At 43.5% G+C, this 15,094-nt stretch overlaps 1 protein-coding gene across 2 annotated transcripts in view; it reads left to right on the forward strand.

Annotated features, from left to right (window-relative positions):
• Positions 1-15,094, forward strand: part of KIF5C (kinesin family member 5C) — a 66,412-nt gene that overhangs the window by 26,439 nt on the left and 24,879 nt on the right. For both annotated transcript variants that reach the window (XM_048309112.1, XM_048309113.1), the window contains exons 4-11: positions 1,816-1,920; positions 4,293-4,341; positions 5,151-5,206; positions 6,084-6,171; positions 7,386-7,510; positions 9,010-9,114; positions 9,424-9,572; positions 12,477-12,625. In XM_048309112.1, coding sequence (XP_048165069.1) covers positions 1,816-1,920; positions 4,293-4,341; positions 5,151-5,206; positions 6,084-6,171; positions 7,386-7,510; positions 9,010-9,114; positions 9,424-9,572; positions 12,477-12,625 — 826 coding nt within the window. The remainder of the gene's footprint in view (positions 1-1,815; positions 1,921-4,292; positions 4,342-5,150; positions 5,207-6,083; positions 6,172-7,385; positions 7,511-9,009; positions 9,115-9,423; positions 9,573-12,476; positions 12,626-15,094) is intronic.

The raw sequence follows: 15,094 nt of genomic DNA on the forward strand, positions 1-15,094 counted from the left end.
GTGTGGAAATGGGGCTGCGCTCACGGTGTGGTGGAGCAAGGGAGAACAAAGTCTTGGGGGGTGTTCGTATATTCAAGTTTTCCCCTTCCTCAAGGATTTAATTTAATTAATTACCTTTTTTTTCCCCATTCTCATAATCTGAAATAAAATGGTGCCTCAGATGGGGAGGACTTTTTAGTTTTGGAGCAGCTCAATGAGATGTTGGGTGTGGTGTAGGGTTTAACTGCTGCAGGAGGGGATGTGATTTGTATAACATAAATAAAATATTCACGGTTTAGCTCCAGCTGAGTGCTGCTTTGTAGGGAATGCAGTCAGCAATGGAGCTGATTTATCCCTTTTTTTTTTCCTCCCTCAAGATGTTTGTGGAATTCAGGGGCAGGAACCCAATCAGTGCTTTAACCACAAGCTCTGGGGTGGAGGGAGAGGTGGTGTCAGTTCTTTGTGTGAAATTGCCTTCATCCCTGGCTGGTGCTGGGAAATTCACTGCCATTCCACCGGCTTTGGCTAAACAAGGCAGTGGCTAAAATTTATATTTTAGCCTGTATTTTAGGCCAGAATTTTTATGTATTATATATTATTTATAGTCTATTATTTATTATTATATCTTATAATATATCTATAATTATATGTTAACATAATACAATTATATATTAACATAATATAATTATATATTAATACAATTATATATTAACACAATATATTTCTATATCAATAGAATATACTTATATATTACCTATTTTATATATTATTTTTTATATATATAATATCTATATTTTTCACTATATTTAAGGATGCTAATAAAAGCTGAAAAAGTGGGAAAACAGGTCAGTGTGACCCACTGGTCACTGACAAACATAATAAAAACCACATACACACGTGCGTGATTTTCTTCTATTTTGCTAAAAAAAAAAAGGTAAAAAAAAAAAGTTAGCAATTCCAGATCAAATCTGACCTCCCATGACTGGGAATTGTGTGGTTACCTGCTATATTTTTCTAAAATAAGAATCTTTTTTGTGCTGACGTGGGCAGTTTTAATTGGACAAAGATTTATCCCAGAGGTGTGCCAGAGATTCCAGACACAGTGTTCTGATGGAATCTTCGTCTGTGGACTTGTTAGTGCATATTTAAGCAGTTTCATGGAACGTTTGGAAGCAGCATTTCAGTGTGAGCTGTGGTCAGAGAAGGGTTTTGTCTCAAAATGTGGTTTCTGTTCCCATTTCCGTGGCGTTGCCTCTCCCAGACGTGCCTGGGAGAGCAACGCAGGGAAATTGTTGGGATGAGTTAATCCTCAGTTCCTGGAGGAACAGGGGAAGGTGGTTGTGCAGAGGAATATGGAAAGCAGGAGTGTTTGTGAGGCATGGCTCCCTGGCAGTAGGGCCAGTGAGCTCCAGTTGGAACTGGAATTGGAATTGGACTGGAATCCTCAAATCCCCATCACTCAGATCTTCCCCCAGCATAGCAGGAAGGAGGAATGGGATGTTTCAATGCTTCTTGTCACTGACAAATTCCCAAAATCCTGCTTTACAGGGAGAATCTGGCTGTGAGTTGGATGTTTGTTGTGCTTGTCAGTCAGAGGGTGAGAGTGGAAACAGCAGCAGGAGCTGACAGGACAAAGGGGTTCTCCATGGGGTGAGGAATTCCAAGGTGTGGAGTTGGTTCTGACACCTTCTCTGAGCACTAACATCAAGTTAACCCCTCCCCAGAGCAATAAACGTTCATAGGGACCCTCTGGAAGAGGGAAGTTTGGATAAATCTCCCTCCTGTCTTGTCCCTGAGGGACGATTCCCAAGTTACCATTGGGTTTTGTGTCCGCAGGGAAAACTGCACGACCCTCAGCTCATGGGAATCATCCCCAGAATTGCACACGACATCTTTGATCACATCTACTCCATGGATGAGAACCTGGAGTTCCACATAAAGGTAAATGTGGAGTGACATGTTATGTAATGGGTCGAAGGGGAGGAAATCCATGGAAAATCTGCCTTGGAATGTTGTGGGGGGAGTTTTCTCCTCCATCCCTTTTGTAACTCAAAATCCAGTATTTATTACTGAGGGTACTTCCTAGAAATCACCTCATGCAGCTACTGGAATTTTTTTCTGGAGTGTGTGTCTGGCTCAGGTTTGCTGGAACCACCCTTTGGGTGGCCAAATATTGATTAACTGCAGCTTCTCCAGAGATTGGACCCCACTGGGTATGACCAGAAATCCCATGGAGCTGCAGGACATTTGGGAAAAGACTGACATCCTATCTCAAGGATGTGGGGTTGGAAGTGGGGGAAGATTGGGCAGTCCATGGAAGGATGTTTAGAAGTGATTTTTGAATTCCTGGTGCGCAGGCTCCTTCTGATGGAGGTCCAAGGAACAGCTGCCATGTTTTTCCATGTCCCTTCCTTCATCCCAGCCATGTGATGTCCCAAATGCTTCGGAGTGACCTTTAATTCCCACTGTCCATCCAGTGTCCCGGGGAGCTGTCAGCCGTGGGGGGCACTGGTCCATCTGGCAGAGCCAGGGTCAGGCTGCAGCTTCTTTCCAAGCAGACATCAGTAAAATGGCCATGGATTGCAGGGAAAAGGAGCTCTCTGTGTCATCCCTGCCCCAAAACAAAACCAGGCCTAAATACTTCGGTAGCTGAGCGCAGATAGATGTAAAAACATTCTCCCTTCTCCTGCTGCTCACTGAGAATGGAGCTCTCTGTCCTTTCTGTGCCTAAAAGTTAGAGATAAGTGCTATTTTTAGTGCTATTTGCGTTAAATTGTTAGAAGTGCTCCTGGGGGAATATTTGTGTATTTATTTTAATAACCTTGCACCTCTGAACCAGCTTCTGGAAGGGCTCAGTCATTTATTGGGAACCTTCTCAGCAATGAGGTACAGGCAGAAAAAATACTACAAACAAACCACGAAATACTTGCAGAGACCTTAGATTGTAAAAGATGGAGAGACCCCTCTGAATTCCCACAGGAGTGGCACAGATTCCCTCCCCTCCTCTGGAAAGCTTTCCCGGGGCTGCTGCAATTCCACGCGACAGCCCTTGGATACCAAGAGATGGGGACCCCAAGTCATGGGAAACTCCTGGTGTGTCATGTTGGAAACCACGTTCTGCCAGCACTGTTCCAGTGGTTTCCCACCAGAGCTGATCAATCTCTCCCAGAAAAGCTGCCTGAGCAGCAGAGAGTGGTTGTACAAGGAGCTGTCAGGGAGAGAAGTGTTCTGTCATCAGCAGCCAGGGTTTAACCAAACTCTTCTAATAACTGAGCCAGCACTGAAAATTAATAACATTTTTTCCCCCTCTCTCTCTAGTGGGGATCCATTTAGAATTTGGTCTCTCCTCCGTGTGTTGGTTTTCAATGTGCAATATTAAGTCTGGCCTAAGTGGGCTCTTGGAGTCAGCTGGTCCAGAGGAGGGCTTTAAATGGGGAAGTAAAGGCACAAAAGCAAAATATATCTGTATTTAATAGCAGTTGTTACATGGAAAGATCAACTCCCCTGTATAAAAAGCCCAGACATTATTCTTCAGATGAGAGAAAATGAGACTTCACTAAATACCAGGAGTTCATTGATACCTGGAACGCAGCCTTTCCTGCTGAATAATCTGGATAAACCTGAATTAGGGAAGGGTTAGACCTTACTCCCCTCACATATTTCTGTTTGCTTCTGTGAGTCAAATACCCTTTTATTAGGAAACTCATTCATTCATACATTCATTCATTCATTCTCCTTCTCCTTAATTTTTTTTTTCTTGAGGACAATTGTCTCTCTTTGTTACAGCAGAGCTCATTTTCATTTTCTTCCTTGGGTTTGATTCAAGGCAGAACCGTCACGTGTGCTTCATTTAAAAGTTTAATTTCATATGTATTGCTGAGGCTTATGGAAATTGTATGGTAAAGGTGCTCTCTGCTTTTGTGGGGGTGAAAATCAATGTACAATCTTCTACAGTCCTCAAACCCGACCCTTCTCATGGCGCAGCTGCACAGGTGTGGCGGGAGCTGGATTGGTTTGATTCAGCTCAATGTTTTTGTCAATTCTGCCTGTGTTACCCAAAAAAAAAGAAGAGAAGATTTGCCTGAAGGTTTTTTTGTGTACTTTCCTGATGAATCATTGATAAATGGAGAAAGATCAATGGCTTGTAAATCATTCAAGACACAAGCGTGCTCTCACGAAAGATGTAATTCAAACTGTGTGGGAGGTGGGATTTTATTTTTACTTTGGTGCTTTGACAGGGGTGGAAACACAGAGACAGCAATACATTAAATCAGCAACGTTTAAATCTGTAATGTTTGTGATTATTTAATTAGGTTTCCTACTTTGAGATATATTTGGACAAAATAAGGGACCTACTTGATGGTAAGTTCTGTGCTTCTTACGTGACTGAGCGCCTTGGCTTCATGCAGAGCTTTGAACCAAAGCCTGAGGGGAAACTGACTTTATTTGGGAGGGGATTAAATTTAAACTGTGTGCCAGGGTTTGAGCAGGAGAATTTTGCAGTTTAAATCATCTGATCTGTCTCCTGTGCACCTGCCTCTGCAGAGCACGAGCTTCGTTCTGAATCAGAGGGCGCTGAGGATTTCACAGCCTGCAAGGCAGGGCTGGGCCTCCTTGGCCATGTGTGTGTTCCTCAAGAAAAACTGATTCCAAAATGCAGGGAGTGTTTTAGAATTATCCCTTGCTTCTGTCAGGCAGTTTGGTGGGGAGGATCTGCTTCTTGCACAGTTCATGCCTCTACCTCTGCATGTTGTGTGTTAATGAAGGTGAATTTGTTAATCAGTGTGAGGACAGAAATGTCTGTAAATGTAGAAGTGACTGTAAATGTAGAAATGACTGTAAATGTGACACTGAGCTGTTCTGAATCCCAGGCTGCTCTCCTGTCTCCTCTGCTTTGCCAAAACCCAGCTTAGTCTGGGCTTATTTGATTCACCTAAGCAATAAACAAAAGGTTTTGTGCCCTGAAGTTGACTATAAATAAACAGGTACAAGACTGACAGAGTAGGGAACAACTTCTATGTGTCAGAAATATTAGAGGTTCATAAGGAGTGGGGAGTGACTGCAGACCTCATTTACAAATTCCCATCCCCAAAATGTGTCTGTCATGCCTGGAGCTGACACGTTATTTATCACCTCTGGAATATTCCTGATGATCTGCACGTCTTTTCCAGTGTCAAAGACAAACCTCGCTGTACATGAAGATAAAAACAGAGTCCCATATGTTAAGGTAAAAGAATAATTTAATCCTCAGCTTTTCATTCTTTCCCACATGTGCATTTATTTACACATTTCCATTTGCATCCAGCGTGTTTGCTGAAATAATTCAACTCCTGTTTGAAGCCTTGAATGTTCAGGCTGTGTTGGTTCCTGGGTTTAAACAAGTTTCCTGAAATATTAATGGGCTTGAATCATGTTTGTTTTATTTTCCTGGCTTTGAACGTTGCCATTTTGTTAGGATGCTGTTAAATTTTAAGTATTCACATTCCCCTTTCATGTCAGATATGAAAGAGAACAACCTGAGGAATTTTGTTCTTTAATATTTTGCTGCGTGGATGCTGTAATCTCGCAAGAGCTCAGAACAGATTGGTTGGGTTAGGAATTACTTGTACGACTTTCTAGGCCCTCACTTGAATGCAATACGTTTGACATGAACATATGTGAGCCTAAATGATAGATATATAATATTTTTCTGTTTATTCTCAGCCTGAGGAGCAAAAAAACCCCATAAAATTAAATTATTCAGTGCTGTTGCATGAAGAGAGAAGGACTTTGCATTTTGTCTTGTAGTTTGAGGGGGAAAAATTAACTTGGGTGTGAAATCTAACCTGAATTAGGAGTATGTGTTGTATCACTCCATGTTTCCCATGGAAAATTTCGTGCTGTGTGTTTGGATTTCACCGAGTCTTTAATCTTGTGGAAAAAAATTGGCTCCCAAGTTCCCCGTGAAAATCACCCTAAAGCACGTTCGGGTCCATTGCCTCGCCAACGATCCTGTGGGATGCTGATGGTTCTCCTAATTATTTTGTTCATTAGTGCTAAATGCTCCTCCTGCTAAACACTCCTGATTCATTCCTGCTAAACACTGCTGACTTGCCTGTCCCCAGGGTTGTACAGAAAGATTCGTATCCAGTCCTGAAGAAGTCCTGGATGTCATCGACGAAGGGAAGGCCAACCGGCACGTGGCAGTGACAAGTGAGTGTCCATGGATTCTCTGGCTCTCCAGAGGGGGTGGTTGTGCTTCCAAGGGATTTATTGATCCCTCCTGTCCACCAAGGACTCAGAGTTAGTCTGTGAACGATGTAATGCTGCTGGAATGATAACACTTTCAATCAATTGACTGTACTTTTGTACAGAACCTCCACTGACTGTCAGCTCTGAACTCTGAATTTAAGGCGTGGCGTGAACTGGAATTGCTCCATAAAACATCACAGCACAGATTTGGGCTCAGACTGAAGATATTTTGGAATTACAAAGAGCTAAAATGATGTACTTACATGTTCCTTTGGGCTGCAATTCCCTGGTCAAACAGCAGCCAGAGAGCATAGGGCAATTTTCAGCCTCTGCCTGTTTATCCCAGCAAAGCAGTGACTTGGATTGGGTTCCAGTGATGGCAAAACAAACAAATCTTCAGGAATTAAACCCCAAAAGAATCCAAACTTGTTGATGTTGTGTTGCATGAATGGGGGTAAAAGGGTCTGTTCCCAAATTTGTACTGGAAGATGTCCCTGGTCCAAGCAGTCACCTTGGCAGAACCTCAGTTCGTAAAGAAATTCTTGGTGGTGGGGTGGTATTTTGGGTATATTTGGAGTTTTTTGTGTTTCTGTTTTTAATTTTAATTTAATTTGATTTCTTTTGATGCCCTGGTTAACTCCTTTCTCTTCTCTGTCCCTGCCTTCTTGCTTTGGTAAATATTACATTGCTTTTTTTGCCATCATACTGATAGACATTTGTTCTGAGCAACATTTCCTCCCATTGCTCCTGCTATTTTAACAAAAAATACCCAAATACTGATTTGCTGAGTGAGAAAGTGGTTCCTTGATTCTTAGTATTTTCTTGTTGCTACTTTATGAAATTCCAGCATAACCTGGTTACAATCAAACTTATTTTTAAGTGGCAGCTGAAACTGCAACTGTGTTTTACCTGTGACCTGGGCAAAGGGGGATTTTCACCTAGGTAAGCAATAAAAAAGTGACATTTGGGTCTAAACAGTGTGGTTTGGATGAAAACTTTGCCTAAATGTGAGATCCCCTCCCAGAGTCACACCAGGACCTGCCCAACTTCTTTGGGGTTTGGAATTTGGTAGCCATGGGCCAGCTCGGATGGGATGGAATTCCCTGCCAGGTTTGAAAGGCATTTAAACAAACCATGAAAGGCATTTAAACAAAAGCCCTGACCTGTGGTTGCAGATATGAATGAGCACAGCTCGAGGAGCCACAGCATCTTCCTCATTAACATCAAACAGGAGAATGTGGAAACGGAGAAGAAGCTCAGTGGGAAGCTCTACCTGGTGGACTTGGCTGGGAGTGAGAAGGTAAATTCTCCTTTCTCCTGGACTGCTCCCACTGGGATCACCACACTGAGGATGTGAGGTTGTTTCAGAGAGGTTTCACAGAACTCTCACCTTAGATTATCATTAATAGGGCTGTTGTAATTTTTTGGTTAATGCGGGCTGGAGGAAAGGAGCAGATCAGAATTATTGGTGTGAAAGGCAACCCCCCAAGGTCTGCATTTATAATGGAGTGAGCTGAACCAGTGTACTTTTATATAGCTTTACATTTACATCTGTGGAGCTGGAAAAAGGAATGTAATTTTTATATAATTTATGAAATTAGATGTTGTCACTTGCTCGTATTGTCATGTCCTGGTTCTAGGTTTTTCTGTAATTATTTCACATATTAAATGGATGAAATACCAGCAGTTAATGCAGTTTTCAAGTCTCCTTGAAGCTCCCTGAATCTTGATTGTGGTGACTATTTCTGCTTTCCAATGTAGAAAAATAAACCCCAGAAAAATAACTTTGATCTGTTTACCAAAAGAGTAAAGGTTCAGAGTAGTGTTGCAATGCAAAAATGTTTCCCAATTCTCATTCTGATGTCTTCTGGAGTGTTCAAAATCAGGTTTATTGGGATTTTGGGTTGCTCATTGTGACATGTTAATTGATAACCCATGGGTACAATGCAGAAGTGATTTGTCAGAGTAATTAATCACGGTAATGATTGCATATGAATGTTAAATTAAAAGCTCTTTATGATGTTTACGAAGTGAGGGCCTGGACAGGCATTGCTCTTCTCTGAAAAATAAACTTTTGTGGTTTGTTATGTCTGGACATGGTGCAGAAAACCTGAGATTGGGGTTTCCTGGGTAGGTTGTCTTCCTAAAAGACACAACTATTTTCACTTTATGTCATTTTTAGGTGAAAGTACAGATAGTTTTAATTTAATGAAAAATATGTGGCTTTATCCTACATTTGGATACTTTGGAAAATTACTCGTTTTGTTATATTTGCGTGGTAGCAGAAAGGAAAAATACCAGCAAGTTAGAATGGTTTGAAATAGAATTTAGCAGTTTTTAGGATACATTTGTCTTGGTGTGAAAATGGATTGTTTTCCACCACGTGTCATTTTTGGCCTGCAAAAGGAGGCAGTGGCCACGAACAAAACCTGGCCTGATATTTTTGGTCCGTGCAAGCAAAATACAGAGCCAAGATGCTCATTTGGTGGCCACTGAGAGTCTCCATGTGGTGCTCCCTGTCTGTATGGACAGCTTGGCCTTGGAGGTGCTTCCCAAATGTCCTCAAGTGAGCACAGACTTCTCCCTGAATAAAATTAGGGACAGCTTGCTCTTGGAGTGGGAGAGAAGTGGAATTATTAGAGGCATGTGCTAACAGAAAAGCTGATGTAAAATTCTCCTCGTCCATGCTGAGCTAAGCTGGGATTTGCTCGTCCAGGAGCATCTTTAGGCACAGCTCTGCGGGGCTGGGGCTTCGTGTGCTGCCAGCAGAGCCTGACTCTCGCCTGCTCTCTTTGGCAGGTCAGCAAAACTGGAGCAGAGGGGGCTGTTCTGGATGAAGCTAAAAATATCAATAAGTCTCTGTCTGCTCTGGGCAACGTGATCTCGGCGCTGGCTGAGGGAACTGTGAGTAATCCTGTCCGTGGGGGTGCCCAGGGGCTTTTATTTATCTGTTTCTTTGCCATCCACGGGAGAAAAAGGAGCTCACATTTCAGTTCTGAAGGGAGAAAACATTGGCTGACCAGCCACAAACCAGTGACACTTTGGCTGTTCTGCCCGAGATAAGGAATTAATTCTCTGTGATGTCGCTGGTTATCAAACCTTGGCACAATCAGAACAACTGTGTGCTTCAGATCCGTTCCTCCTGGCCTCACATTCTCCCTTACTGCTCTGTTTAAAAGAACTGTTCTTGTCTCTTCCTTGTATCTGGATTAGAAAACCCACGTTCCCTACCGAGACAGCAAAATGACCCGGATCCTCCAGGATTCCCTGGGTGGGAACTGCAGGACCACCATTGTCATCTGCTGCTCCCCCTCCGTGTTCAACGAGGCAGAGACCAAGTCCACCCTGATGTTTGGCCAGCGGTGAGTCCCGCTGGGATCAGCCTGGATGCATCTCTGGGGCTCCTCCAGGTGTTGGAAATCCAGAGCTTGTGGTTTCTGGAGTTGGTCAAAAACTGGAGAACTTCAGAGAGCTGTCTCTTCATTCCCAGAAAAATCAATGTTAATGTTGGCCAAGCTGCTCTGCTTGGAAGCCCCAGTTGATTTTCCTGCTCTGCTTGGAAGCCCCTATTGATTTTCCTGCAGGAAGTACAAAGTGTTATCTTAATTCCTTGAAATTTTTATGGGAAAGATAAAGGCACTGGGCAGTTTTCTGTGGAAAAATTCAGTTTTGTTGTATCTGACACTGCTCTTGATGCTTTTTAAGAGGTGTCTTCTCCCTGAGTTTCACCTCAGGGATCATTGTTATGGTTGTAAAAAGTGTCTTTAAAAATCAGGAAAATTAAAGAGTGTGGACTCTGTAATATTGACAGCTTTGAGAGGTTGCCATGGCAGCTCGTGGACCTGATGTTTGGAGGATCTGGATAATTTAGGATCAAAAAGTATGGAAGGATGCAGAAAGAAAATTTCTCTTGCATGTGCATTTATTGGTAACAGTGATATGAAATGCACTGGGAAAGTGTGCAGAAATAGGTCAGGCTCATTATGTAATTACTGCTTTTGTGGTAATTGAGGAGAACTCGGATCCTTTGGAAAATTACTTGTTTTGTTTGGTTTGTGTAGCAGCAGAAAGGAAAACTACTGGCAAGATAGGATTGTTTGAAAGAGAATTGAACAGTTTGGAGGATACAGAACCTTTGCCTTTGTTTGAAATTGGGTTGTTTTCCACCACATGGAGCTTTTGGCCCACAAAATTCAGTGGCCATGAACAAAATGGGGTTAAAGAGTTGCTTTGTAGTTTTATTTCCCCATTGTGTGGCCAGGATGAGTTTTAGCTACTGAAGATCCAAACTTCTGCTGCCCAGATCACGCCCTGTGTGGAGCAAACACGAGCACTGAGATGCAGGAATTAAACAGAGAGCACTGACAGCTCTGAACTCCAGCTTCCAAGTTAAATTGCAGCTTACATTCCTCCTGGTTTCATTGCTCTTCCCAGTGATCAGAGAAATTTGCCTTTCTTTTTGGGGCAAAGCAGTTTTCCAAGTGACTCTGCACATCCTGGCTAAGCATTCAAGGCTTTCCTAGGAGGAGGAACATTTTGAAGGGGATCCTCACTGAGGATGGGACTGCAAGAACTGGGGAAATAGGGAAATATTTGTGAGCTTGGTTGGGGTTGAGGGTGGAACAGGAGTTCCTTGTGGACAGCACTGAATTGGCAGGAAGGAAATCACTTGTATTTCCCTGGGAGGACTGGTGGTCCATGCAGAGCAGCCCATGGATTATCCATGCACAACGTTCTCTGTCAGCACTGGGGTGGGAATGGTGCTGCCTGATGTGGATTCTTTTCCAGGCTCTTGGGTTGTGGTGTCTCATTTGTCTGCTGTGACACAGCTGAGGACCTGAATAGCATTAGGGGAAGGCCCATGACTCATGGCTGATTGCTGATTCCTTCATTTTTCCTGGGAAAAAAAGAATTATGTCCCCATTAAAATAAATGTCAGGAATAAAATCCATCTTCACAGGAGCTTTTGTACCAATCAAATTGTACAAGTGCTCCTCTGCTAGTAGTGAATCAGCTTTTTTTCTCTTTCTACTCCATCTTTCCTCGTGTTTTTATATCATTTTTAATTTTAGTTGTCAGCAAGGGCTTCATCCATCATCAGGATAAACTTCCTGCTGGGTTGGGGTTTTTTTTTCCCCTGGTACAGTAAAATGAGTGGAAACTTGAGCAGAGACAATGTGCAAACCCCGTTAGGAATTATGTTAAAAGTACGGGGTTACTTTAAAATATTTGGGATTATTTTAAAAGCACGGGGTTACTTTAAAATATTTTTAAGGATAATAGAACTCCTGCTTGCCACAGAGTGCAAATCACTGAAGCTTTATAAACTGCTGGAGGTTTGTCTGTTATTCCTTTCCTTATCCTCTGCTTTATTCAACAACACTGGAGGCATTTGAAGGGACTTGGTGTCTGAGCAGTGAAGGGCCAAGATCTGAGGCTTTCTTAATTCAGAGTGATTGGTTTGGGTTCCCTTTTTCAACGTGGATTTGCTGCAGTAGGTGCTGGGCATTGTTTCCTGCTTGCTTTGCACTTCCTGGCACAATTGTTTGGGTTTGGTTGGAGCTGAGCACTTTCACAATGAAGAAGAGGTGCTGGTTGCTGTTAGCAGGGTTGAAATCTGGGATATTTCTGCCTAGGGAGGCAGGAACTCCTGAGGCTGGCTCCAGAGGCTCTGGCAGGAGTTCAGCATCCCTTGCTCAGCCCTGGATAACCCCATTCCCTGGTGGTGACCCCCCAGGCTCTTCCCTTCCTCCCTCCCTTCTCTCCTTCCTTCCCTCCCTCCCCGAAATGGGCTTTGAAAGGCCTGTTCAGCTTTCAGGAAGGATGAATTTCCCTCTCTGACTCCCTTTGATGCTCCAAACAGGGATGAGTTTTGCTGGGGGAGTTTCAGGGGTGGTTGTGGAGAGTTGGGATGAGCCCAAGGTGCTGCTGGGGGGGTCTCAGCTGAAGCTGGACGTGGCAGCACAGCAGCAAGGACAGGACTTGGCTTTGTCCTTAACCTGGGAGCAGATTCCAGAGCTTCTCATTTTCACAGAATCCTAGAATTTGGGCTGGAAGGGACATCAGAGCTCATCTCATTCCCATGGGCAGAGACACCTTCCATAGGTTCCTCCAAGCCCCATCCAGCCTGGCCTTGGACGCTTCCAGCGATGGGGAACCCACAATTTCTCTGTTAATTTCCCTCTGGATCACAGAAAAATTCCCAATCCCCGCTGTTGCACTGGGATAAAAATCCCAGAGCAGCTGACCTGGGTTTTGTTGTGCAGGGCCAAGACCATCAAGAACACGGTGTCTGTGAACCTGGAGCTGACAGCAGAGGAGTGGAAGAAGAAGTATGAGAAGGAGAAGGACAAGAACAAGAGTTTAAAGAATGTTATCCAGCACCTGGAGCTGGAGCTGAACAGGTGGAGGAATGGTAGGTGCCAAAAACTGGGAGCTGGATGTGTCTGTGTTGAAATCCTGCCCTAAATCACAGTTCTAATTAATTCTGTCTGATCACTAATTCTAAACTCACACTCAGTTATAACTCACGCTTCATAACAATAATGAAAGGTGAAGAGGCAGAAACCAGGCAAACCAGCAGCTATTTGCAAGAAGAACCAGTGAAAATGCCAAAATTAGTGTGATTTCATCTGTGGAGAACATGGGAGGCATCCCTAATTTTAATGTTGTTAATGATGTTAATAAAGAAAAGGAAAAACGTCATTATATTTGGCGTTTTTTTTAAATAATACTGCTCCTCAGGCATGAGGGTCGTTGTGCTTGAAGGTAATTGGACCTTGGGTTTGGGGATTTTTTATAATTGAATTTAACATTAGAAGAATTAGTCCCTTAGCACAATGACAGGGAGTGGCATCTGATTAGAAGAATCACCATTTGTCTGCTCCTGTGGCTTCTAAATGAAATTTTTTCTTGAGAACAGCCAATTTTCTGTTTAGAAACATGGGGAATTGCTGTTCAGGGTAGGTTGTAACATCAGCTGTAGGGTGGTAGAGGAGGCAGAATATGGATACATAGAAATGAGAGTTTTTATTGAAATACAAATTAACAAATTTTTATTGAAATACAAATTGAAAAGAAATTAATTCAATCTGCAATGCTGACAAATAATTTTAGCAACCTATCCTCAGTTTGAATTGTTTATTTCACAAGTAAAAAATCAACCCCCAACCTCCAAACCAACAAAACCCTCCCCCCCAGTCCAAAGAAACCAACCCTGCATCCCTGAAATCCCAACAAATCCCCACGAATGCTGCTCTGGAGTCCTTTTTATTCTCTAAATTCCGTGTCCTCCAGGCTCTGTGTGTGGATGTGTCCCGAGAAAAGCCTGAACCAAGAGCAAAGGGTGGTTTAATGATGAGTCCCAGTTGGTGTGGCACGGGCAGCTCTGGTGTCTCCCGTCCCACTGCAATCCTGGCAGGATAATCGCTGCTCTTCAGGGATGCAGAGCGTTCCCTCTGCCGCCTCCCTGTGCTGTTTCTTTCAGAGGAGCTGTTACCCCCTGATTGTGCCTTTCTCTGCAGACCCTGGCACAGGGAATTTTTCCTTCTCAGCACAGCCCCATTGCTATGGAGATGCTGGGATGGGGATTTGGGACCTGCTCTGTTCTCCCTCCTTCTGCCCATGTTTGCCACATGTGGCCACTTCGATTTCCTTCCCGTTCTTGAGGAATTTCCTTCCCATTTTTTTTTTTTTTTAAAGAAAAGCCTGGATGGATCCTTTTGTTTAAATATCCCCCTCCTCATCCCCTCCCTCAGTGCTGCAGTTCCATCAGGGTTACCCAGCAATGCATTCAAAAGATTATTGATTTCTTGTCTGACCTTCTGCAATCCCATCCTCTGGAAGGAAGGAGGCTTTTTACAAAGGAAGCTGTCACAGAAATCACATCTTGGATAATATTCCACCGGTACAGCTTATTCCAGGAATGAAGGGTTTATTCTACAAAAGAAAAGGGCAGCAGGAAATGGGTGAGCTCAATTCTCACTGAGGGTTTCAGCACCAAGTGCACAATTCTCTTGTGTTTTACAGGCAGGAGGTTCTCATCCCGTGGATGACAAATTAAACATTCCTTTTGGGAAGCTCCTGGTGGATTCTCCACAGCCTGAGGAGTGTTGTTTTGTGTACAAGGCCCCACATTCTGACCAAACCCACCTTTCCTTCTCTGCTCCAACAGCAAAAAATCAATCCACATTTCCCTCATTAATAATATAAAATACCATCAACCCTTCAGAAACAGGGCAGAAAATATTTGAAGTACCTTGATAGAGGTGATGCTGCTTGATTTCAAATTCCACTTTTTCCTGCTTTAAGCTGGGAAAAAAATCATCTGGTTGGTTGGTTGTGTTTTTTCTTGCCCTTTTTGTTTTGCTTTGGGGCCCCACTCAGCCTTTCTGGGCTTTGATATATTTGTCCTGCTGACCTGTTCCCCTGCCAGTGAGATAAATTGGCAAGAGGAAAGGCTGGTAAAGCTTTCAGGGGCTAAAATATAGGAGCTTTTCCTGGGAAAGGAAAAAAAACCTGATTGTGGATCAGGGCTGGCTGTAACCTCCCCACTCCCTGAGCAGCATCCAGGGGCTCCCAGAGCCTCTCCCTAGCCTCTGGGGAGAGTGGATTTAATTTCTGGTATGAGTAGCTTGCCCATCCCTCATCACTGAGCCTGTGATTGTGACACAGCGCTGTTCCCGAAGGAAATATTCCTTGGGGACAGGGATTTTGTAGGAAATGTGTCTGGTGTGCGCAGGCAACCTCTGGAAGTTGGTGTTTGTGCTTGAATTTGCAAGGCAGAAGGTGAATATTGTTTTGAACACCTCTGGTGCCCTTCTGGTCTATCCTGGAGCTGGAAATCCCGAGAGGAAGAGACATTTAAATGCCAGCAGATTTTAGG

The sequence above is a fragment of the Corvus hawaiiensis genome, chromosome 7 (genome assembly GCF_020740725.1).
Source record: "Corvus hawaiiensis isolate bCorHaw1 chromosome 7, bCorHaw1.pri.cur, whole genome shotgun sequence".
In the NCBI taxonomy this organism is placed as follows: domain Eukaryota; kingdom Metazoa; phylum Chordata; class Aves; order Passeriformes; family Corvidae; genus Corvus; species Corvus hawaiiensis.